Source organism: Phalaenopsis equestris, unplaced genomic scaffold, assembly GCF_001263595.1.
Source record: "Phalaenopsis equestris unplaced genomic scaffold, ASM126359v1 Scaffold000198, whole genome shotgun sequence".
Taxonomy (NCBI): Eukaryota; Viridiplantae; Streptophyta; class Magnoliopsida; order Asparagales; family Orchidaceae; genus Phalaenopsis; species Phalaenopsis equestris.
In genome coordinates, this window is record NW_018164640.1 from 912,656 (window position 1) to 937,515 (window position 24,860).

The window sequence follows — 24,860 nt, forward strand, 5'->3', positions numbered from 1 at the left end:
TCTTTCCCTCCTTCTCGCTCTATCCTTCTCCCTTTCCTCCCTTTCATCCCGCTCGCTTGCTCTCTCCTTTTCCCTCTCTCTGTCTCTATCCCTATCCCTATCTTCTCGATCTCTCTCCTTCTCCTTCTCGCGATCTCTCTCCTTCTCCTTCTCACGATCTCTGGACTTCCGTTCCCGATCCTGATGGCGTGAATCCCTGTCTCTTCTTTCCCGGTACTTCTCATCTTCAATCTTTTCCTTCTCCAAACGCTGACTCTCCCGATCCCGGTCGCTTCTCGCAGAATCACGATCCCTTGTTTTCTCCTTTTCCCGTCGCCGCTCTCTATCCCTATCTCCCCTTTCTGAAACCTCCTTCGCACTCTCCTTGCTCGATCTCTGCTTGATGTTCTCCACTTCCCCCATCCGAGATGCTCCGGCCCCGAAAACCCTAGAAAAATGAATCGTAAAAGAAGAAGCGAAGAAGCACCTGGGAACGAACAGACTAGCCCAATGGACGAAGCCATTGCACCGGTTTTATTTTAGGAGTTCTTAGACACGCGAAACTTTTTATTTATATAACTCAGATTATCAAATTAAATCAGAATTATAAAATTTAAAATTTTGATTTAACTGTAAAACAAAAGCTAAAAAAATAAAAATTTAATTAAAATCCTTTCCTTACAATGAATTATAAAATTACATTTTTTATGAATAGTAACTTATCATTTATATTTTAAATTAATCTATCATAAGCAAATAAGAATGAAAATTAAAATTTTATCTATTAATTTTTTTTAAATACTTACAAGTTATTATATCGTCTTGGTTACACCTAATTTTTCTGTGTGGACTCCTGACGTAGCACTACGTGTCGCGGAGGTTATTCCTGAGTTATTTTTAAGTTATTTCTGAGTTATTTTCCATAATCCTGAAATAACTCAGAAATAACACGCGGTCTTTATTTTGTGTTAGTTCGAGATTATTGAAAATAAACCAGAAATAACCTGAAAATTATTCAGGAATAACCTTCGTGGCACATAGAGTTACGTCAGAAGTCCAAACAGAAAATACGATCCTTGATTACATTACTATCTTTTAAATTTCTAATGAATGGTAATATGATTTTGTACTATCTTCACGACAGAGAAAGCTTGAGATCCCGGGAAATAAAAACATAGGAAAATTCAATATGCCACACTATTTGGGAAATCAAATATTGTAAGAAATTAATAAGCGTCACATGTTAAAACAGGGGAAATCAAAGTTTTATCTTCACCCGATTCTCATAAATCGAAACCGGTTCGCCAGTTCACCTATCGAACCGACGGCTTGAGATGATTTGAAGCTTTTTGATGATGAAGCGGTTCAATTAGATGATCAAACCTGACCACAAATCGGTTCATGATTGAACTGGTAGAATCGGCTGGCCCGGCCTGATTTTGAAAATCTTGCTCACATTAGTAATTTTAATTTTACAAATTACCATTAGAAATCTTATGTAATAATTAAAAAAATCTTGTGCTATCTCCCTCATTGGCATGTCCCACCTCCCTCTCCCCAGTTTCGTCCATCTCACCAAGCTCAAAATTTTTACTTATGTTAGAAGCTATAGCATCTAGGGGTGTAAATAAGTCGAGTCGAGCTCGAGTCATTCTTAGGGCCCGTTTGGGGCAGCTTATAAGTGCGGACGGTATTTTCAAAAAGCCGCCTCACTGTTTGTTTCGCACGTTTCAAATGATTTTAATAAGAAATTCATTATTTTTTTATTGTCACCGTAAGATATGTGAGTTAGACACGCATTAAAATTTTGTGACAGGCTAGGGAACAGATTTTAACATGGGAAGATCTACATAAATACCACTCAGTCCTTATGTAATTTTATATTCAATACTTAAATTTTAATAAAAAATTCATAAATATTTATATATTTTTATTAATTTAATTGATTAGCACTAATTAATTAATTAAATATTTTTATTGAAATTAATTATAATTAGATAAATTAATATATAATTGTACAATGATTAATTAATAAAAAATTTAAATTATATATTAATTTTAATTAATTTAATAAATTTCTAGTGATTATTATAAAAAAAAGAGAAAATAATATTAATTTAAGATAGTGTTATAATAAAATTACAAATACAATGAACAATTATGAGAGAAATAATAGAAATCACTAAATATAAAATGCATCATATTATTTTTTAAATATTTTTAATACTTTAAAGAAAAAGTCTTCAAATTTAATATATTTTGACTATATTTTATTTTAATACATTTCAAGCAAGTCAGCTCATTAACTAACGAGTCGAGTCCGAATAATTTAAGCTTGGCTTGTTGGCTCATCAAGCTAAGTTCACGAGCCACTTATCGAGCCAAGCTCGTGCTGACTCACGAACCAACTTGACTCACTTACTCCCTGAATAACATATCTCTCTTCCATCCATATTCCGTCAAAAGCCGATGTGCCCTAATATAATGAGTTGATCACACCCCACTCTGATTTTAACAACATTAGAGGGGCTTTGTTGGAGACCGGGGAAACCAAATGTTGCCCTTATATTTCTCAAATCCGAGACTTTTTATTTTTTATCTTTTAAAGTTTGTATTCCTGCCATATTTTCTTCTAAATTGATTCTTAACATGCATTCAATACTCACCATATTTGAAGATAGTTATCAAGCACTCGATTTGATCGATCATTACAATCATTTCTCAAACTTGATCACAAGAGTTCTATGTAGTTCAACACATTTCTTCCCTAAATGTACGACTTCTTCCACACTAAGAATCAATAACAGTTAATGGGATCAAGTTAAAGGCTGACTTGGCACATCTAAAAAAAAGGTTTAAAAAATAAAGAAAAACAAGTTATATGCTTGGAAAGTAAAATGACTAGTTTGGATAAAGTATCAAAAATACAATGCACTCATAAGAAAAGGGTAGATTCTCATTGCAGTAAGCTCTAGGCTTCAAGAAGAATATTTTATGTCGAATACTTCTAGGCAATCAGGTCCTATATCGTTCTTGGGTTCACATAAATGGGGAGAGACTTGTGTAAGGAAGTTAAATGAAGAGGAAGGATGAGCTCTTTCGGCTTGAATTTTGTATTTTGTTTTCTAATCTTCCTTTGGCGGAGCAGTAAAGGTGATCTAATGAAAGGAGGACGCATGGAGGTCCTATGAGAATCATGATTTGAGGTCACACGAAAAGGCATGAAGCGGCTCCCCTCCCCTTTTACAGATGTTTAATAAAATATTATAATACAAGCCATATCATACAAAATATGTTCATGGTGTCTGATTGAGAAGATTGCGACGTGTGTGCCGGGTGATTCATTAATGTGGATGTGGCATATGTTAATCTTTGATTTCGGTCTTAACTTTTGCATTCTTATAATTAAAAGGACCGTTGATGAGGTAACTAGACTGATAAGCCCTATTGGTCAGTTCATCAGGTGGAATAGGTAAATCAATTACGCGAGCCAGTTTGTTAAGTCAGTTCGACAGGTCAGCCCTAGTGTTGGAGCAGCCCAGGGGTATGTGCATCGATGGGCCCTTCAGACCCACGATGGGCCTAAAAAAAAAAGTTTTTATCAATTATGATGTGATCTCCATCTTGAGCACGAAAATAGGCTATTTTGGCATCACCACGACAGAACTTGGCGTGGTCACACCATCAAAAATACAGTTAGGTACTTGGAGCGTGGCGGAGGTCTCGGGCAAGTTCCCTTGGCCTTGGAAGGTCCTAAATAGATGAGAAATGATCTCTTGCCATCAAAGAACGTCCATTGATATGTTGTAACATTGGAATAAACCCTCCATATAGCGATCATCTCCGAGCAACACAAAGTGGTCAGTAACCCTAATTCTCACCCGGTAGTGTTTGTAGGCGAGCTTTGTGACTCCAGTTGACCATCAACGAGTCCAGATTGATGGGGCAAGGTTTCTAAAAATTGAGATGAATGTTAAACATGTCTCGAGCCAAAGCCAGACCCATCTCACAATGAATTTACCCGGTTAGGGCAAAATTCTGTACCGATCCTGATTATGTGCTCATGAACACACGAGGAGGTCCAGATTTATATCTTGAGATTCAGGATGGTATGATTGAATACCAAGTCATCCTGAGTCATCCAAGTGGATACCCTACACATGTGACATAAAAATTGATGCAAACAAACTTGATCCACAATATGGTGGCACACATATTAATCATAAAACATATGTGTCAATCAAGTAGTAAAATGGATTTTGAGTCCAAGCGTTGATCGTTCGAGGAATGAGTTATATTTCAATAAATTTAATTACCAGTTTACTACTTTTAAATTTAGTTTAAAATGTTGCAGGTTTTCGAATGAACTTTCTAATAATTATAAAGTTTAAATTGAAAAAGAAAGATACTTGGTACTGAAAATAGTAAGAAAACCTTCTTTCAATTGGATGTTATGAAAATTCTAACTTCAACCATAAAATTCTTCAAAATCTATTAACAATCAAGTATAATTACTGCATGTTGACCTCAATTTTGAGGTTTTCCTTTCCTTTTCTTTAGATACCCAAGAATCTAGCCTCAGGATTTTTCTATTTTTGACTCTCCTCAAAGGACTAGATCAGGACTTCCAATATTTAGAAATTCAAGCTATTTCTTCGCTCCTTGAAGTTTCATATGGACGGTTTCTAATTCTTGACGTCCAGTTGAGTCAATTAAAGCAGACATATTGAAGCTCTTGTTGAGTTCTTATAGGAATTTGAAAGACGTAGGTGGATCCCATGGCGTGTGTAATGTTTGAATTTTTGTCGCGAATAGTTTACTTGACTTCGTTTGTTGCTTATGTGAGGACCGGTCAATGATATACTCGTTAAACGGCTCCGAATGGACCAAAATATCTTCTTTAACCGCAACACGCGCAAATTAAAGTTAGATTGGCACGATATTCGATGAAATTGTCTGGGTGATCCCAGATGACGAAACAGACCGCTCCAATGCGTCTGAAATGCCGATTTTGGCTGGAAAGGACATATATATTGATAGGGTTTCGAATCAAGTTAAGTTGTGTATGAATTCATAAATTTTGAATAAAATAATATTTTTTTAGTAAATTTTATTAAAAAAAAAGAAGAGGGGAGAAATATAATCTCACGCTCTTTCCTTTCTTTTCCCCACCTTTCTTGCCCTAGCTGAACCATTTCCTCCCCCTCTCTTCTCTTGACCGAATCTCGAAGCTTCCTTCCGATTCTCCGGTCATCTCTTTCCTCGTCGGCCTTAACCAACTTTCACTGCGGGTTGCTTTGCCGATAACCATTCTCTAACTGATTTTCTCGCCCAAAAGAATCTAGTAACCTTCCTACTCTTGACTTTGGGGCTTTTTCATTCTTTTCGGGTGTTTCTCCTCACCACCTCGATGCTCACCGCCGGCGAGCCATTCTCTCATCTTCGCCTATAAATATCCCTTTGAGGGAAAGATTTGGGGTGTTGGTTTTTTCACTCGAGAGATTTTGAGAAGTCTTGCTTGGTTTTGTTTCTTCATTCCTTTCTAGAGGTTGAGATTGATTCATCAGTTCGCTAGTGATTCACTCTTATGATTTGAAAACTTCAATACTGCTTCGAGGTTTTCTTTATACTTTCTGGAAGTAAGTTCTTATTCTCTTCGACTGTTCTAAAGGGATTCTTGACTTTGAAAAGACATTTATATGAGAATTTATATTCATGTGATGGATTTGTACTACAGTATCATGAAGTAGATGGAAATTCTAATATCGCTTTAGAATTATATTTGGTATTTAGGGAGGGTTTCTTCTGGCTTTTTTGTAGAACTTGAAGTTTTCCTTTCCTCTCTTATACTCATTCATGGATTTTAAAAGTGGTTTTAATTTCAAGAAAGCAAGAAAGAGGTTGAAATGTGGTGATTTCAGTTAGTTTGAGTTAGCCGTAATTTCTTTTCTCTTAAAGATAAAGGGGACTTGTGAGGAAACTTTCATCGAGGATTTAGAACTTTGTAATCCTTAAAGTATAAGATAGATGTATATTTAATCATTCATAAGTACTTGTATGTGTAATATTCAAATCATAAAGGAGAAGTTGAATAGATTGTAATATACTAAAAAATCCCTAAATTCTAGTACATTACTGATTTTAACTTGTATGTGTAATATTCAATTCAGATGATTCAATATACTAGAAAATCCCCAAATTAAATATATTGAATCATCTGAATAATTATATGTTTGACAAGTTATTATCCTGAATGATCAGTCTACTTATGCTTTTATGTATGTGCTCTACTAAAGGATTGGCAAAAGTCTTAATTAATCTCGATTAATCATTCTCTATTGATGAGTTTTCCATGACTCCTAAGTTGTTTTCATCTTTCTGAAATTTCTAAGTTTTTAGCAGCTTTTCAATCTTTGGCTCAAATGATTCCAAATCACTAAGTTCAGTCAAACACAAGTAACAATACACGATTAAGTTTGATGTGCATCAACAATAAATAATAATAATGACTAACAAATATAAAAACACTTATATAGATTAACTAAATAACTACTAATCTAGCATGAATTAAACATGAAAAACTCTAAAACATCGCAACACTGGTGATAGTGCCCCACATTAGCATAAAATTTAGTAAATTACTTTAAATAAAATAGAATAAGCTACACTTGTTTAACAAAATAAAATGACATAACAATTTGAACATGTTATAAATCAAATCAAGCATAAACAACATAAAACATAGAAAAGTTGAAATAAAAAATGGCTTATTTCACTAATATTAGCTTATGAAATCAAATTCACAATGAAAAGGATGCCTAGAACTTGATTCGGCTAATGCATGATTCACACAAGTGTGCATTTCATTCAAGTAATAGTTAATCGAGTCTAACATCATCCCTATGAGGATTGATGTAAACAATTATTTAGAAAAGTAAATATTAGTTTTCAAAAACCCAAATTCCAATTCAAATCACTAAAATTTTTTATTATAATGTTAATTGCTAAAAGAAAATTGCTCAATTAAACATAATTCTTAGGCTTTGTGAAATTATGGATTCATTATTTTCAAATTACAAGGTTGAAACAGTCATATTGTCAATCGAAAGCAAAAATTATTTCGAATTTTTATCGACAAATAAAACCTAAATTTTAAAAGTTTAAATTGCTATATGATTATTCATTAAGTGGTTCAAAACTTGTTTAATCTCATTTTTCTTTGTATTACTAAGGTTTAGTTGATATATATTCATTCTTTTAAACCTTAGTTACCATTCTCCATATGAAAAATATAATTTGGCCTATAACTCCAATTCCCAAAAGATTTAAACAAGTGTAAGGCCATTATACATTGCTAGTTGAAGTTGGAGAAGTAGTAAACAAGTAAGTACAATAAAATCTCAACTTAAATTCATAATTATAGAAATTTAAAAAGGAAATTCACAAATTCGAAGAAGAGCTCACTTTGTCAATCATGAATAAACATTAATTGAAATAAAGCATTTTCATTCAAATTAATAATCAAAAGAGTTTATAATGAAAATATAATAAAAAGTAAAAGATTAAAGTGCTTTGAATCCTTGATTGCAATCCCAAGTTTGTTATAAAAAGCTCTCTAAATCTCTTTCCTTGCCCCCTTCCTTTCGCCCTGCAGTCACATTTGATCTCTTCAGCTCACCACACACTCACAAACTCCTCACACAAGATACTCCTAAACTTCACACACTAAATGCCTCATCTACACCCTTTTGAATCTTGTCAGCCCTCCTAACTATCATTCCCCCTTTCCAATTTGAAATTCAAAGTGAATAACTAGCTTGGTCAACTTGCCGCACCACAATGCAGAGCTTGTAGTGCTGTAGCATTAGGGTACCAGTGCTGAGGCACTTCGCTCTCAATCTTCTGGATCCTTGCTCTTGCTTCGATAACATCTTGGTGCTTTGCAGGCTAACATTGCAATGCTCTTCCTTGGCACTATGATAATATTGGTTGACATTGTAGTGCTTTGTTCTCAGAAAAGAAAAGTTAATGATAAAATTTCCAACATAGCGATGAGGCGCTGGAGGTAGTATTTTTACGTGATACACCTAAAATATATAGTATTTTTGTACGAATTTTTATACTTATTTTTGAGATATTGCGCTTTAATGGAAGGTATCTGTGTGTTTTCTCTTCAGGTGCAGCTAAAAAGGGTGAATAAAGGCAAAAGGAGTGAAAAATTATCAAATATGGAGCAAAAATGAAAAAATGGTGTAAAGTATTTTGGGGCCTAAGCGACAGATTCGTCACTTAAGCGCCCGTGAAATAGAGAAGATCATGCCTAAGCGCCAGAGGCCCCGCGCTTAAGCACCAGTGACAGTTACTTGACAGATTAATTCATTTTGAAAAATTTTGAAGGGACATTTGAGACACCTATTAGCTAAAAATGGTGGTTATAACCACTAGAAACGAAAATATGGTTAAAATACTTGTGAAATGAGACATCCTTTGAAGAATACATAGAATTTAGCCACATTTTGAAGAGATACCAAAACACCTCTTGGAAAACTATAAAAACAGAGGCTTGGGACTTTTTAAGGGGTTGCTTCGAGTCTCATCAAGTGTTTCTTTTAGATTCTTCTTTGCTGTGATTTATGGGAGGGACTAAAGGACGTCAATATCTATCTTTATTTTAGTTTTAATTTTTAGTTTTTGAGAGTTAAGAGTGTTGTAAGAAGAGAAGAGATTCAAAAGAACTTCAAAAGTTTGATGGAGGATTTGAGATAAGTTTCTATCTTTTTGTTACTGCATGCTTTCGGTTTTAATCGAGACTTCTGGTTTGACAATGATTTCTACTTTTAAACTAAAATGTGATTTTGTTTTCTCTATGAATTCTGAGTAGTTTTCTTTATCTTTTTCCTTAAAATGATAAGTAAATAAATTATTAGATGGAAGTTGTGGAGAGTATTGATCTTTAATGTTGGAAGAAGTTGTGATGATTTAACTCCATGTACTTCTTGATTTGGCCCATCGAGATGTCAAAATTTGTTGTGAGAACATGTAAGAACCGGGATGTCATTGTCTCAGTCAACCATTGGAAAGAATCACATGAGATTGTATGGATGAGAATGTAATTCATATGATTGAGTGCAAATAAATAAGGAAATAATCGTTGAAGAGTGTAGAGTTAGAGGCTAATCGGATCATCAAATGGTCGACGTTTAATGTGACCAAACCATCTAAGACGACTCTCTCTAATTTTGTCCTTCACTGATGCTAGAAAAACCCTATCACAGATATATTCATTTCACATTTTGTCTGTAAGTGTAAAACCGCTCATCCACCTAATCATTCTCATCTCGGCAACACATAAATTATTATTATGCTTCTCTTTGAAAGGCCAACATTCAGAGCCATATAGCATTGTAGGTCTCACCACCTTCTTATAAAATTTTCCTTTCAATCTAAGTGGTAATTTTCTACACACAAAAGGCCCGAAGCATTCCTCCACTTCAACCAACCAACTTGAATTCTACTATTAACATCCTACATCTATTAACATCCTCATCTATATCACCATCGCTTTGAACAATGGACCCAAGATATCTAAATCGTTCACACCTTTTAATAATTTGATCACCCAAAGTCACACTTCTGTCACTAGAGCTATTACTACCAAAATTAAATTCAATGTATTTAGTTTTAATTCTACTTAAATGAAGACCTTTAGACTCTAATTTAGCCCTCCATAATTCAAGTTTTTCCTGGGTTTTTTCTCTCATTTTATCCACAAGAAGGATATCATCAGCAAAAAGCATACACCAAGGTACATCCTCCTGTAGATGTCCAGTAAGATCATCCATAACTAAAGCAAAAAGATATGTGCTTAAAGCTGATCCCTAATGTAATCTAAGTACAATAGGAAAATACTTGGTCAAACCTTTTGTTCGAACACAAGTAAAAAATCTAGTATACATTTCCTTAATGAATTGAATGCAAGTCACATCAACACCTGTCTTCTACTACACTCTCCAATGGACTTCTCTTGAAACTCTATCGTAAGCTTTTTCTAAATAAACAAAAATCATATGTAAATTCTCTTTATTCTCTGTACTTCTACATCAAATCTCTCAATATATGTATAACTTCTAAAGTTGTCTTGTCCGACATGAATCCAAACTGATTATAAGAAACCTTTATATCTCATGTTAATCTATGTTCAATTATCCTCTCCCATAATTTTAAAGTATGACACATCAACTTAATTCCTCTATAATTTGCACACTCTTGTGCGTCCTCCTATTCTTTAATACGGGGACCAAAATGCTCTTCCTCCACTCTTCAAGCATCATTTTAGCTTTTAAAATAATATTAAAGAGTTTAGTAAGCCAAGAAACTCCCAAATCTCTCAAATATTTCCACACTTCAATTGGGATGTCATCAGGTCCTACAAACTTTCCACCCTTGGTTTTCTCTAAAGCCTCCTCAACTTCTTTTTTACTAATGCAAAGGTAAAAATGAAACGTTTTATTATTATTCACGATATTAAGATCACTAAGGTCGATCGTATTTTTAGAAGTTTCATTAAAAATTTTATCAAAGTAACTCACTCACCTATGTTGAATATCTTTTTCTAAGAAAAGTACTTTTTGATTTTTTTGAGTACTTTTTGATTTTCATCTTTAATACACTTTACTTGAGCTAAATCTTTACTTTTCTTTTCTCTTTGTTTGGCCAGTTTATAAATATATTTTTCACCATCTTTTGTATCTAATTTATTATAAGGATCATTGAAAGCAGAATTTTTAGCGTCACAAATTGTTCTTTTAGACTCCCTGCGGGTTGTTTGATATTTTTCCCAGTTCTCTAAGCTTTTACATTTAAACCAATTTTTATAACATAACTTTTTATATTTTATCTTTTCTTGCACATTATTATTTCACCACCAACTATTTTTATTTATAAAAATTTTTTCTTTTGATTCTCCAAGAACATCTTTTGCTACATGTTTAATAGCGTTTGATACTTTATCCCACATCACATTTGCTTCTTCAATGATGAGTCCTAGTATTTTTTATTTTACAACTCTTAATCTTAAAATCTAGAACTAATAAACGATGTTGGGTACTTAAATTTTCACTTGGAATGACCTTACAATCTTTACAATCGCGACAATCTCTTCTTCTCAAAAGAAAATGATCAATTTGTGTTTTATTAGAACCACTCTTTTAAGTAATAAGATGTTCATCTCTTTTCTTGAATAAAGTATTAGTAATAACAAAATCATACGCTAAAGCAAAATCTAAAATAACTCTACCTTCTTCATTAGTTACTCCAAAACCATAGCCACCATCAGTATTTCTGAAGTCTTCTACCACTCTACCGACATGTCAATTTAAATCTCCTCCAATAAAAATTTTTTTTCTAAGAGGAATCATTTGTATTAAGCCTTCTAACTCATTCCAAAATTTATTTTTAGACACTATATCTAAACCTACTTGAGGAGTACAAGCGCTTATAATACGAAAAATCATAGTATCAATGATAATCTTAAGGGTTATAATTCTATCTCCAACTCTATTAATTTTTACAACATTATCTTTCAAACTCTTATATATAATTACACCTACACCATTTGTAGTGCGACTCTTACTAGAATACCAAAGTTTAAAACCTAAATTATTAATCTCCTTAGCCTTTTCTCCAACCCACTTAGTTTGAATACATAAGATATTAATTTTCCTATGAATCATAATATCAACTAATTCTATTAATTTACCATTGAGAGTACTTATATTCCATGATCATATCCTAATATTAATTTACCATTGAGAGTATTGATCTTTAATGTTTGAAGAAATTATGAAGATTTAACTCCAAGTACTTCATTTACTTCTTGATTTGACCCATCAAGATCTTAAAATTTATTGTGAGAACATGTAAGAACCAGGATGATATTGTCTCAGTCAATAATTGGAAATATTCACATGAGATTGTATGGATGAGAATGTAATTCATATGATTGAGTGCAAATAAATAGGGAAATAATCTTTGAAGCGTGTAGAGTTAGAGGACTTTAAAGTGATAGGTTAAAACCCCCAACTCGATTTATTGTTTTAGATTTTGATACGCGATGTTAGCCCCCAAGTGGAAGGAATCGAGGGAACTGTAGAGTGAGAGCTGGTATATTCCCTGCCTAGCCGGTCTTCAGAGCTATTCAAACTTTAAATTAGCTGATGTTTTTTATAGCATCTCTACTAAGTTAAAGAATAATATTGCTCATACTTGACATAACACAATTTTGCATACTTCCATCACAAAATTTCTATACTTAATACTGATTCATGATAAGGAAAAATATATTTCATATTCAGTGTTTCTTATCTTACAAAAACTCAAGTTATCTTTAGAAGTTGTTATTATATTGTCAAAATATCAAAAATACAAAAAAGAATTGAACTTTAATTACTGTGATAATATTTTTAGTTTAAATAATTATTTTTTTGAAATAGAAGTTTGTTACTTAATAGTGCATATTGTGAACAATCATTGTGGGTTCGATATTAGGAGCTTAATCAAAATGTCCTATATAATTTGATAACGATATGTATACTTGTGTAGTATCTCAATATATATATATATATATAAATTAAAAAGTAGAATTTTTATTTTCTTTAGGATCAAATTTTTGGTGTTTTTGCAAAGTAGGAAAGATAAGTGAAGAATATAATTGCATACATTGTTATATTATTGCATATAAACAGTCGGGAACATTACCCTTTCTTCGAATATGGATGACAACATAAACTTTTTCCGGCACAAAAATATATAAGGTAATATATTTGGCATAGGATTATTCACATTAGATTATTAAAATTCACATAGGAAGTGCTCTGCATCTCTTCTCTCACTCTTTATTAAATTAACCCTCTTAACATACCATATTTAAGTATTTTTTTTGTAAAATAAACTTAAAAAACATATAAAATTTAATTTTTTTTAAAAATAATTCAATAAATAATTATGTCATGCAATCTTTTCAAAATTACTCACAAAATGTATACCGTACAGCTATTAACTTGTCCGTGCATTGTATTGAGATTCACTTTGACTCAAACCTTTGGCAAATTCATTGTGGCTTTACTTTATTGTTATCTGCTACAATAGAAGTCAATTAAGACAGCCCTTAAAAGTCTGAACTGCCTTTTGTTTATTATACACCAAACAAGGTGTAGCGTACCGCAGTGATCTACGAATCGTTCAACAATGGTAAACTAAAATGATTATATTATTATCATGACTCATTTACATACATATCACATATTTCTTATATATTTATATATCTAACCTTTAACTTTTTATATTTAAATATATAACACTTCAATTTTTTTTGCAACACATAAAGAAAATGATTATCATTTTTATGTAAAAATTATTAATATAAAAAAATTATAAATATAAATATCAAATTTTAAGTATTAAATATGTAAATACATATGAATTTTGTCATGTGATATGTGAGAATCAGTCTATGCCAGGCTTGTAAATAGTTCCCATGTAAAGCCAGCCGACATGTGCATGGTTCATTATGTACAAAAGGAGAAATATTTTTATAGCTTACATCGAGATGACACGTTGTTCCATTGAAATAATATTTAGTTTAGACTTCGGTGTTGCATGTTACATTGCTTTTGTTAACGTTTTGTCTTTGAAGAGGTCCCAAATTTTTTTTTTTTTTTTATAAAAGAAATAGCCAGAGGTTATTATACGAGCCTCGAATCACTCATAATGAGTCTAACAATTCGTGTATCACCTCTTTAAGGTCAACTATGTTGAAGGGGATTCAAAGCCACGACCTGAGGGGTCTTACGCCGAGGATGCCAACCAACAGGCCGAGGTATGTAGCACGTATAAGAAAAGTTAGTTATTGTGATAGTCTTAATTGATATTTCAAATAGTTATCATATTTTTTCAGGCTCTCATAACATCTTGAGAATACATTTTATTTTCATTAAATATGATGAGTATTCGATGCCCTGCTGGTTACTATTTAGATGCAATACTTTTAGCTGTAATTTTTCAACCACTTGAGAAGCGAACTCGTAGTGTATTGTTGTATTCAAAATTGGTACAGATTAATAGTAGCAATTAAAAGAGCTGGAATGTCTCAATATTGTTAACAAATATAATAATAGTTGCGATCGCCGGATGAAAATTTTATAGTGGTTAAAAAAAAGGGTGAATGTATACTACAAAAATGCGAACACAAATCTCAAAGAAATTGAGAGGCCATGAGTGGAAGCCTAGGCGGTTGAAGTTTCGAATCATCAGTTGGAGTATTGCAGATTAACGACACGATGAAGTGTCGCCTTTTCTTTATAAGACTAAATGAGTCAACTCTTAGGTGGTTTCTCAATCTGCCAGTTGGTATTATTCTAACCTTCAGTGAGTTCAAGAAACTCGTTGTGGTGTATTTCACCAATATACAAAAGTCGAGTAAGAAGTCTTAGGCTCTGCTTTACATAAAGCAGGAAGAGAACGAGAGCATGTGGTCTTATATCATCTGATTCCAGAAGGAAATGCTAGAGATAAAGAAGTTACAACCTCTACTTGCTCAGATTGATATGACACAAGGAGTTATTGACGTGCGATTTAAGTATGACTCGAATCTGCTCGAACCAAAGTCTTTCCTCGAACCATTGAAGAAAACCAACAATCATATCTATGATGATGAGGCTACATGTAAGTCCAGTGCCAAACTAGAATCAATCGAACATCAGTCAAAGAAGAGGAAGGCTCGAAACGAAGGAAAGAAGTCGGGGGATAACCAAAATCCCTACAGCCAGCTGTGTCATAGCAACAACCAACGGTCTTGGGACAATCGAGGCAACAACAATGACAATTAGGGTCAGAATTGATATTCTGACCAGCGACTGTCTCAATATTCCAAACGGTCGCACGTGTATCGGAAGATACAGGTTTAACTCTGCTGAACATTTCGATTGCTGAGTTTGTTATAACCATACAAAACAAGGAGTATTTTGAGAAAGACCCTCCAATGAAGGTCGGACTTATGCTCCAAAACTCGAACAAATATTGTGATTACTGTCATGATCATTGGCATGACACGGAGGAGTGTCTTCATCTCCGAGACTTGGTGAAGGAACTGATCAAGGAGAAAATCTCAAGAAGTTTGTCACTGTTGGAGGATAGACACGACAACAAGGAAATGCCATAGTGAAGGAGCTGTTGAACGAACTAATCAGAGTTAACAAAGTTCATATTGATAGAGTCATTCTGACTATCTTCGGGGGAGTTCCTACAACGACGCGATTGTTGTTATTGTGTTAATAAAAAACTACTAGTTGGGTAGTACCTTGGTCAACATCGGAAGTTTAGTGAACATTCTTTTCAAAATGTTGTTCGATAAAATTAGATTGAAAACTGGTCAATTTGTAGCACCTATTAGTACACTGTCCAGTTTCTCTAATGAAAGGAAGGAATCATTCGGATGTCATTTATGTGCGTGTCTCATGGGGCAAGAGAGAGAAGCAATACACCAACATGGAGGATTTTTTTTGTGGTTGAGTTCCCTTTAACTTACAACACTATAATCGATTAGTTGTTGCTGACCAACTACTAGACGATGAATTTGACTTACCATGTGGAGGTGAAGTTTCCTGGCGACGGAGAGATTATCACAATACGGGGCAACTTGAAGCAGTCAAGGAGCTACTACCTTTGAGTGGTCACCAGGGTCGATCACGAACCACTCGACATTTTAATATAAAGGGAAGAGAACCTTGAGACTAATGAGTCCATCCTTGAAGTACTAGCGTCTAAGGAAGGAGAACCTGATAAACTTTTTCTCATCAGTGAAAGCTTCGATGAAGGTACATAAATTTACTGATCTAAACCCTTTGTGAGTATAAAAATGTCTTTGTTTGGATAGTAGCAGAGATGCTTGGGATTTTGATCGATGTTGCTTGCCATCGATTGAACGTCAGTTCGACTTCTCAACTTGTACAACAGAATATTAAATCGTCCGCCAGGACTTTGGCCGAGTCGATAGTGCCGAAGGAGCAGATTCTAAAGGAGGTCAACAAATATCTCCGAGGGTTTACAACCTGAAAACTTACGTTGGGAAAGAACTCAATAAAAAATAAAGCGGAGATTACTTAAAGAAATTTTTTCCGTAGAAAATTTTCTTGTACATTTTAAAAAAAATGTCTTTACTAATAACTTGTACATTATTGTTTATCAATGCAATGAAATGTGGAATCAACTAATTTTGTTTTAACGATAAACTCAGGTCCCTTTGATACTCAGGGAACACGTGAGGCATGATAATAGTTAATTTCAATGCTCGGGGAACTCTTGTGCATTGAGTGAAAAGGTATGCATAGAAAGCTATTTATTGTAATGTTGGTAGACCAATCAATAACTCTTAGCCTTTGAGTGGCAAATTCTTGCCTCTAAACTCGATAAGATTAGTTTTTAGAAATGGTTCTCTGCACACTAGCGACAAGATCCACGTAAGAGTAATGTAAATCATCCAGAAACAAGTTTTGGAGGTTACCCACACATGCAATGCCAAGATCTGCACCTAGTGTAAGAAGTAAACCAGACTGGGATGGAAAACCGATCAATTGAATGTAGTAGGGTCAACGTCCAATAAGGCTCTTGATAAATGTTTGATCAAAATACTAAACAATTAATCAATTTCAAAAATCAATTGAAATACAAAATAATTGTTCAATTTTAAAAATTATTGATCGATCGATGTAGATTAATTGATCAATATTAAAAGCTGAGAACGACCAATATACAAAATACTCCATTAGAGTTCAATATTTAGCTCTGGGGGTGATTTAAAATTTACCAAAGCCGAGATCTGTGTTATATTAGAAACATCACCGCAGATGTGGGTCTCTCTGAGGGGTGATAATTTGATCGAGCGATCATGATGGGAGGCAATCAATCTACATCAGTTGGTAAACTGTGATAGACTCACTCTTGAGATGAGAAAACGATCGATCGATAAATGATATCACAAGCAATTTGAAAGAAATATGATGAAAAGAAATTGGACGAAATATTTTTATGTACACAAATGAGAATTACAAGTTTTTTATTTTTAATTCAATTAATTACATGAAAATAAAATTACAAAAAATTTTAGGCTTTAGCAAATTGTCGATTGATCCTCACCGCTAGAGCTTTCTTCAGTCTCCTCCTCTTAAAAATCTTTTGCCTTGTTAGGGATGAGGGTTGTGAACTCGTCTGGCTTGAAAAACTTGGCGTCGACTAGTTTATGGTGAATAAATTCAATGCCTTGCCAAAATCTCTTAGCCAATTCAACCACATGTTCTTCATTCGAAACAGATGAGGCAACCTTCTCCTTTAGCTCTTTGTTCTTCTCCATCAGGATATCTAGTATTTCGAGATAATCCTTTGTTTCTGCAACAAAATTGTCGAGTTTAAGTTGGAGGAGCTCTCTATCATCATGGGCCCTTTGAAGATCAACTTCTAGTGAAACTACTATGATTTGGGCATAAGCCAAGGACTTATCCGCACCATCCAATGCCAACCCCTAATAAAATTGGGTCGAGTGTTATAAGAACTCCTGGTGGCTCATTTCCTTTAAGGCCTTATTGAAGTTGTTTGACCAGAGTAATTTCACCATGCTGGTGGGATCCCCAAAGTCTCTTCATAATTGTTAAACCTTCGAGGTATCCAACAAGTTAAAACGTCGGTTAGAGCCAACCCATAACCTTTCCCATCCTCCCTTTGCCGGGAGCTATTTGAAGGACTACCTTTTTCTTTTAAGTGAAGGGGGAGGATGGATGTCCAACTCTTCCATTAATTGCTTCCCTTATCGATGGGTGGTCTCTTTCTCGGGGGATGACAAAAGCTTGTAACATGATGTGGGTTCTTCCTTTTCAAGGGTAGAATTGGTTTTCTTAGACAGGTTGACGAAAGATGGGTTAGCTACCCACAAATCAAGCAAACTAGGAGAGAGTGGTTCCAAATCAGCCTGAGGTGAGTCGATCGGCTGATCAGTCTAAGGCAAAGAGGTGCTTGGTCCTCTGAATCCTTCAAAAGTTTCAACAGAGGCAGTTTTCTTGCCTTGACATTTCCCTGCATCAACTAAATGAGATCGAGCAATAATAACAACTTCACTTGTTATGGTGTTTTGGACTACGACTGAGGTTTTTGACCAAGAAGCAACAAACTTAGCACTACTGGTGTCGGTCGTCGCTGCGGCAATAACACTAGGGAGCTGACCCTTTATAAAATTACCTTTAATAAGATTAATGTTTTAGGAGGGAGCTTCAGCCTCTGCTGCTTTACACCCTACTTTTCCATGATCGCCTTTGTTCTAGCAACTTCCACGAATTCAGAGGCAAGCCACAAGTTCCGGGTCATCCAACCCTTCAACACCCAATCGACGGTTCCCTTTGCAGTGTACTAGGGAACCGATAGTTGGCACCATGTTAGCATCACTCCAAAGACACGTTGTTTTTGTGATTATGACTTAATCTTTAGGTTGGAACAGAGTAGTCGGCCGAAGCGGTCAGGTAGCTAAAAAAAGAGAGGAGACGATGATAGAAAAAACCACTCGGTCGAGGTGGTGATCTGGAGAGATAGATGTAGAGTGGCAGATTATGAGAATTCTAGAGGGATCAGTCTCCTATCTGAGGATAGAGAATGCGACTGAGGCATGCTGCTTGAGATCGACGACGGAAAGGTAGTTGACAGGTTGCAGTAGACAGGTGGAATTAAGATGATCGTTATCATCATGTGTCCGAGAGAGTAGGAGGGCATGCTTTGTAGGAAGAAGTTTGATTGTTGAGGCAGTATCGAGCAACAGAGGCAAGGTTGGTAGGACCTGCGGTGATCGATTAGGAGATGGATGGTTAATATGTCTTTCAACATGCTTAATCTTCTTTATCTTTAGCACTTTATTTTTTAATGAAATTACACTTTAAAAAAAGATATTTTTATGTTTATCTTGCAGGTATAACATATAAAATATTTGGAATGAATTGGAACTGAAACGGAGCAAAACAGAGGCAAATGGTGCAAAAAGGGTGTTACCAGCAAACTAGCACCTAAGCACCACCTTTTGGGCGCCAAGGTGTTGCTCCATAGCTCCTTGGCTCCAAATTCTAGGAGCCTGGGTGCCAGAGTTCTCCCAACAAATTAAGAAAGTGGCGCATAGGCGCCACAGACTGGGAGCTAAGGCACTGCCAACTTCCAGTGCAGTTTCAGCACGACTTCAGGGTCATTTAACACATGCCAAAGATTGAAAAGGACTTTTTGGCATTTTCAAATCCTGAAATTCTCCAGGAACGCTAAGAGGTCGTAATTAGGATTAGGGATTATAGATTTTTACCTTTTTTTGATAGATTCGAGAGGAGATTTGAGTGCATTCTGTAAAGGATTTGTATCAACATTGCAAGGAACAGTAGAAGGCTTTGTCGGATGGATCTGCATCTCTTTTTTGATAGAGAAAATTTTAAGTATTGAGTTCTTTATTGACTTGTCTCAGTTGTAAACACATATTTGGTGGATTTGCTTTGATTTAATGAAGTTTTATGCTGTGTTAAACTTGTTTTGTGACTAGAATTCCTGTACTTTTCTCCTGTGAAGATTAGGTAGAATGTGTAGGATATTTATTGCTTTGAAATTGGTTTTTATAATATAATGTGATGAGTATTCTTCAGGGCTTCGTTTACATTTCGTATTGGCCATATGATTTGTTAAAATTAATTGTGATCCATTAAAATTCGGAAGAGAAGTGGAAGAACAACTAGAGTATTCATATTGTTCGATAGGCTATGGTGAAGTAGTATGGAGCAATGCAAATGGATAGGTAAATGGCTTTGATTGGTTCAATCAAGGTTTACGGAATTAAAACTAGGTTAACCAAACTTCTGTACGTACTCAGAAGAGGGTAAACAAGAGTTATGCTCATATTTGTCATTACAATAGTAACAATTCTTATTAATTGATCCTACAATCAACTTAGTCATTCGCAAGAGAAATTATCAATCTTGAATTTCATCAAACCAATTGATCTAGTAGGTTTAACTTAGACTTATAATAGTAATTTAGAAGAAGCTGATAGAAAAATCACCTTTATGGATATTCCAAACTACTGAACTAGGACCTGAAAGTAGTAGACTAGAACATTGTCTAAGGGATTAATTACCTCACTTCCAAGTGGGATCGACATTCCAGACTAAATTGAGTCCTATATTACTCAAATGATACATATATTTGTGTGAGAAACCTCAGTAAGTAGTAATATATAATTTTAAGAATTTAATTAATTTGTTAGGGAGTAGATTAGGTTCCTGGTATCATTACCGGGACTTACATTATTGTGATTATCACTGACGTTGACCATTGGTCGGAGGTGACAAGAGTTGCGGTCGATTGGAGGGTGTTAGTGGCTGACATGTAACATTTTATAATAGGCTTTGTCAGGCGTTAGTTTGAGAGAGAGGTAGAGTGATTAAATGGATTTGGAAAAACGATCATCGCGACATCCGATCGTACGATGATTTGTCGAGGAAAAAAGAGTTTTGCATTATGAAAATATATAAGAAATGATCGACGGGTATGATAATATAAAAATATATAGGAATTGAGTGTTATGTTTGTAAATCTCCTATGTTCGGTTGGTTGACGAAATGGAGTCTAGTCAAAATGTGGTATGGTCAGCGTCATGTAGTCCCGTCGGCGGGATGAAGTGCGGTTAGTGATATGAGGTCCAATCGGCGAAACGCAGTCAGGTCGGGGGCTGGCGGGTGTGAGAGCTCCACTTGCATTAGAAGAGAGACGTGAAAATGGAGTTTGTTGTTAGAGAAGAATAGCGGTGTGGAGTGAGTGAAGAAAAGAGAGAGAGGGAGGGAGAGGGGAAGAGAGAGAGAGAGAGAGAGAGAGAGAGAGTGCTTTGGGAGAGGATGTGAAGGTCTTGGTTAGAGGTGAAAGCACGTGTTGCATGGAAGGAAGAAGCATGGGGAGTTTGAGGAGGCTTGGTAAGTTTGTGAGGGGAAGAGTTTCATAGCTGCTATGAGGTGACGTGAGATGGATGCTTGTGAGGCGATGGGATTGAAAGTATAGGTTGTCTCTGTTTTCACGAGATCTATGGGAAAATACAAATAAAGAGATGAAGTTTCTAAGAAATTGTCCGTGATGAGGAGTAAAGGAATAGATCCACTTTTGTGCAAGTTCCTCTTGAGTGGTCTTTGCTAGGAGTGTGTCTCTGAAGAGTTTACTCTTGGTGTTAGCTCGTCTTCATGTTTACAACACGATCCACACACACCACACCTTTTAAAATGTTGAACTCAAATATGTGCGGTAGATCTTGTCCAAGGAATGGAGCATTGAACCAATGAGAGATGATTGAGTGAGGGAGAGAAATGAGAGAGAGAGAGAGAAAGCGTGAAAAATGTATATTATAAAGATAAATTAAAAATAATATATTCCAACGAGATTGGTAATAAAGCTGTATCTTAAGTGAACAGCTTTAGCCCGTACGATGCTAATTAAAGTTTCTAGGCCTAAATTTACTTGCGCTTTGGTTGACCCAAAAGTCAACATTTCTTCGATACGTAGGCATCTTTATTTAGACATAATTTCTTAGTACTTTTTTGAAATTCCTTGTGAAAATAAATCGTATTTTAAGACCAAACTTATTGAATTATTATAATTATTAAAAAAATATTATCTAAGCAAATAAAATAATAATAATTTATTTGGCGAAAAAAAAATGAAATAGGCAGCTAGAAACTTCCAAGCAACAAGTTGAACTTATCATTGGCAATCAAAGAGTAGCAATTATTATTTTATTTATGATAAATGAATATTAAAACATAAATGCCATAAAAATGAAATTCAAATTTAGAAACCACCGGTGCGTTGCGTTTTTAAAACACATGCAATTCCGCTTGGATAAATTGAGTTTTTAACAACTTTTTTAAAAACGAGATTTCCAAACAGCTAAAATCAGCATTTTCACACCGTTCCTGCCTATGTGGGGTGATAGTTTTCTAATTGTGAATGGCCTCACCTACATGGTCAACGGAGCATTTCCGGTCAACCCAATTGGTCAGCAGAACATTTCATACTTAGATAAAGACTATTTGTTAATAAACCAGACTTGCTGCACTTCTTACTCTGTCTATATCATTTAACAAAGCAAAGAGATCAATTGCCTTTCTTTTTTTAATCTATTTTGCCATTATTTTCTGAATTCAAATTTGTCATATTTCAGCTCAGCTGAACTCAGACTCTGTATTTTCTTAGAAGTGGCATTATATATAGTTATCTATTTATGAAAATATAAATTTGATCATCAAAAAATATAACTAATCCTCTTCACATTAGGTCCGATAGATGTTTAGAACAAGGTTTGAATTTAGGGGAAGTCAAAAAAGGCTTTTAAAAGCATATAGCCTTTCAAACAGTTCTGTCAATCTGCATACATGACCAAAAAGTTAACCAAAAACTAATTTCAATCTACCTCATCTTACAACAGAGGATTAATTAGAAACAAGTTAATCAAAACTACACAAGACTCGTCCCCCCAAATCCACTATGCAACAAATTATGTGCCAGATTATCCCTCGCCGCCATCGCCGTCGAAGAACGCAGCCCATTCTCCGGCGACATCTCATCGTCGAAAAGCTCGTATCCCATCTCCACCAGCCCCAACTCCTCCCCTCTCATCTCACATATATTATGCAGAACGCAGCAAGCCCCAAGCATGACCGGCAAATCCTGCAACTTCACCTCTGTTCTCTTCTGCAAGCATCCCCACCTCCCTTTTAGCCTCGCAAACGCCTCTTTCCCCACCTTCTGCGCCTCTGCAATCCTCTCATTAAAAACATGATGAGCCCACGTCAAGTTCTTCTGCGAGTAGGGCACCATCAACCAATCCAAAAGCGGATAGCTTTCTCCCCCAACCACCCAATCTTGTTTCAGAGTCCCACACTGCGCCGCCAATTGATAAAGAGCCGATTTTTCCAGAACCTGTTCATCCGACATGGATCCCGGCCAGCCAATACAGACATCCGTAAATACACGATCTGGATTCACCACCCCCTGCACGCTGATCGAGTAAGACGTCTTCTGATTCCTCTCCGTGTGCCGCCGATTGAAGTAAGACGCGACGTTATCTTTCGGAGCGATGATGGGGATATGAGTCGTGTACATGGCCCCAACAATGTTGGGGATTCCTGAAACTGATTTGAATTTACTGCGGGAGGCGGCAAGGGCGGCGTGGTCGTCCGGCCAGCGGAGGAATTTGGGCATGAGAACGGATTTGATTGCCGTGCAAACCTCCAGGACAAGTTTATGGCAGGTAGAGATGCCGAGGCCGAAGCGCTTCGAGACAAGCCGGAGGGGTTCCCCTGTTGCGAGCCGCCAGATGCAGACCGCCACGCGCTGACGAACGGGGATTGCGGCGCGGAGCATCGTGTCCTCTTTAGCAACCGCGGAGCCGAGCTCTTCGCAGATCATGTCGAAGGTGGCCCGGCTCATGCGAAATGCAGAACGAAAATCGGATTCGGGGAAGTCGGGACGGTTGCATTGATCCCACCAAGCGCGGGAGCGTTCCTTGACCCATAGGCGGCGGGGATGGGGAGGGGGAGGTTTGGTTGAGTCGTCGGACGCAGAGTCGTCGGACGCAGCGAGGCGGGGTTTCTTGGCAGGAGGCATTTGTGGGGGGAGGAAATCGTCTGGGAGGAAGGAGAGGTAGAAGTCGAGGTCGTCGAGAGGGGCCACGCCGGCGGGGGCTGGCGGGAATCCGGAGTTCATGAGCATTCGGGGAGATGAGAGGGGAAGTTGGGAGGTGGAGGAGGTGATGGGTGTTGAGGAAAAATGGCGGCTTGGGAGATTTATATAGGTTATGGGAAGTGGGAGGGAGTTGGGACGGAGAAACGCGGTTGCGGCGTAGGGAAGAAGGTTCCGGCGGGAAGGGAAACCGCGGCTCACGCGGCGGCGTATTTTTTGTAATATTCTATTCACCGCGGGACACGAGGAATGAAAGTGACGTGGCTTGATGAGGAAGGAGCTTGATGGTACTATAAGTTGGGAGCGAATGGTGGATGATGAGGAAGTGTGAGTTTCATGTAGGCATGAGGGGCGTGCGGAAACTAAAGGGTGGGGTCAGGTAGGGAAGACACGTGGAGCCGAGGGCGTATCGGGTGACGCGGCTGGAAAAAGGGCCCCACCTCAGCTGGACCGGGTTCGCGGCTTAGAAGTTTGCGTGCTTTTCGGCATGACTATGAAAATGGGATTTTAATTTTTTCAAGTTATTGAAAGGATTGGCTTGTTGGACTGGAGAAATTATTGAATACGCATGCAGTGTCCGATCATGATCGTAGATCACGGTGATTTACGATCATGATTATTCCAATTTTTTTTTAAAAAAAAATTATGTAGGGTCCATCGAAATACATCCTGATTTACGGTCAGGATCGGACACCGCACGCATCTTGCTTGCGGTGTCCGATCCGTACGGGAATAATTTTTTGTTGAACTGAGGGTATCATTTTTATTCTTAGACCCTACCGAAGTCGAAGAGAAGAATAGTGAAGCTTTAGGGTTTATGCTTCAATATCGTCTTGTTGCCCACAACATAAAAGAAGAAAAGTATTGGTGTTCGTCGTGAAGATGGAAGAAAAGTATAGTACTTTTCTAGAATATTTGGAGGTGATTTTCACTCGAGCATTCCTTTGTAAATTGTTAATGCATGCTTAAGAGAATCATTTGATTATTATATTTGTTATTGTTTCGCAAAACATGATTATAAATCAGTCTAGACGATCGTCTTCCAGGGTATCTGTTAGAAGCGGTCACTCCTGCCCAAATGAGAGGAATGTCCG

At 36.2% G+C, this 24,860-nt stretch overlaps 2 protein-coding genes across 2 annotated transcripts in view; both read right to left on the reverse strand.

Annotated features, from left to right (window-relative positions):
- Nucleotides 1-511, reverse strand: part of LOC110022580 (DEAD-box ATP-dependent RNA helicase 42) — a 6,132-nt gene extending 5,621 nt beyond the window's left edge. The window contains exon 1 of the mRNA XM_020721611.1: nt 19-511. Within this exon, the coding sequence (XP_020577270.1) occupies nt 19-402 (384 nt within the window). The 5' untranslated portion in view covers nt 403-511. The remainder of the gene's footprint in view (nt 1-18) is intronic.
- A 21,982-nt stretch (nt 512-22,493) lies between these two features.
- Nucleotides 22,494-23,953, reverse strand: LOC110022625 (protein ALP1-like). The gene has a single exon (XM_020721671.1). It carries the CDS (start codon nt 23,794-23,796, stop codon nt 22,540-22,542), a length of 1,257 nt encoding a protein of 418 aa, XP_020577330.1. The 5' UTR covers nt 23,797-23,953; the 3' UTR covers nt 22,494-22,539.
- Nucleotides 23,954-24,860: the final 907 nt, after the last annotated feature.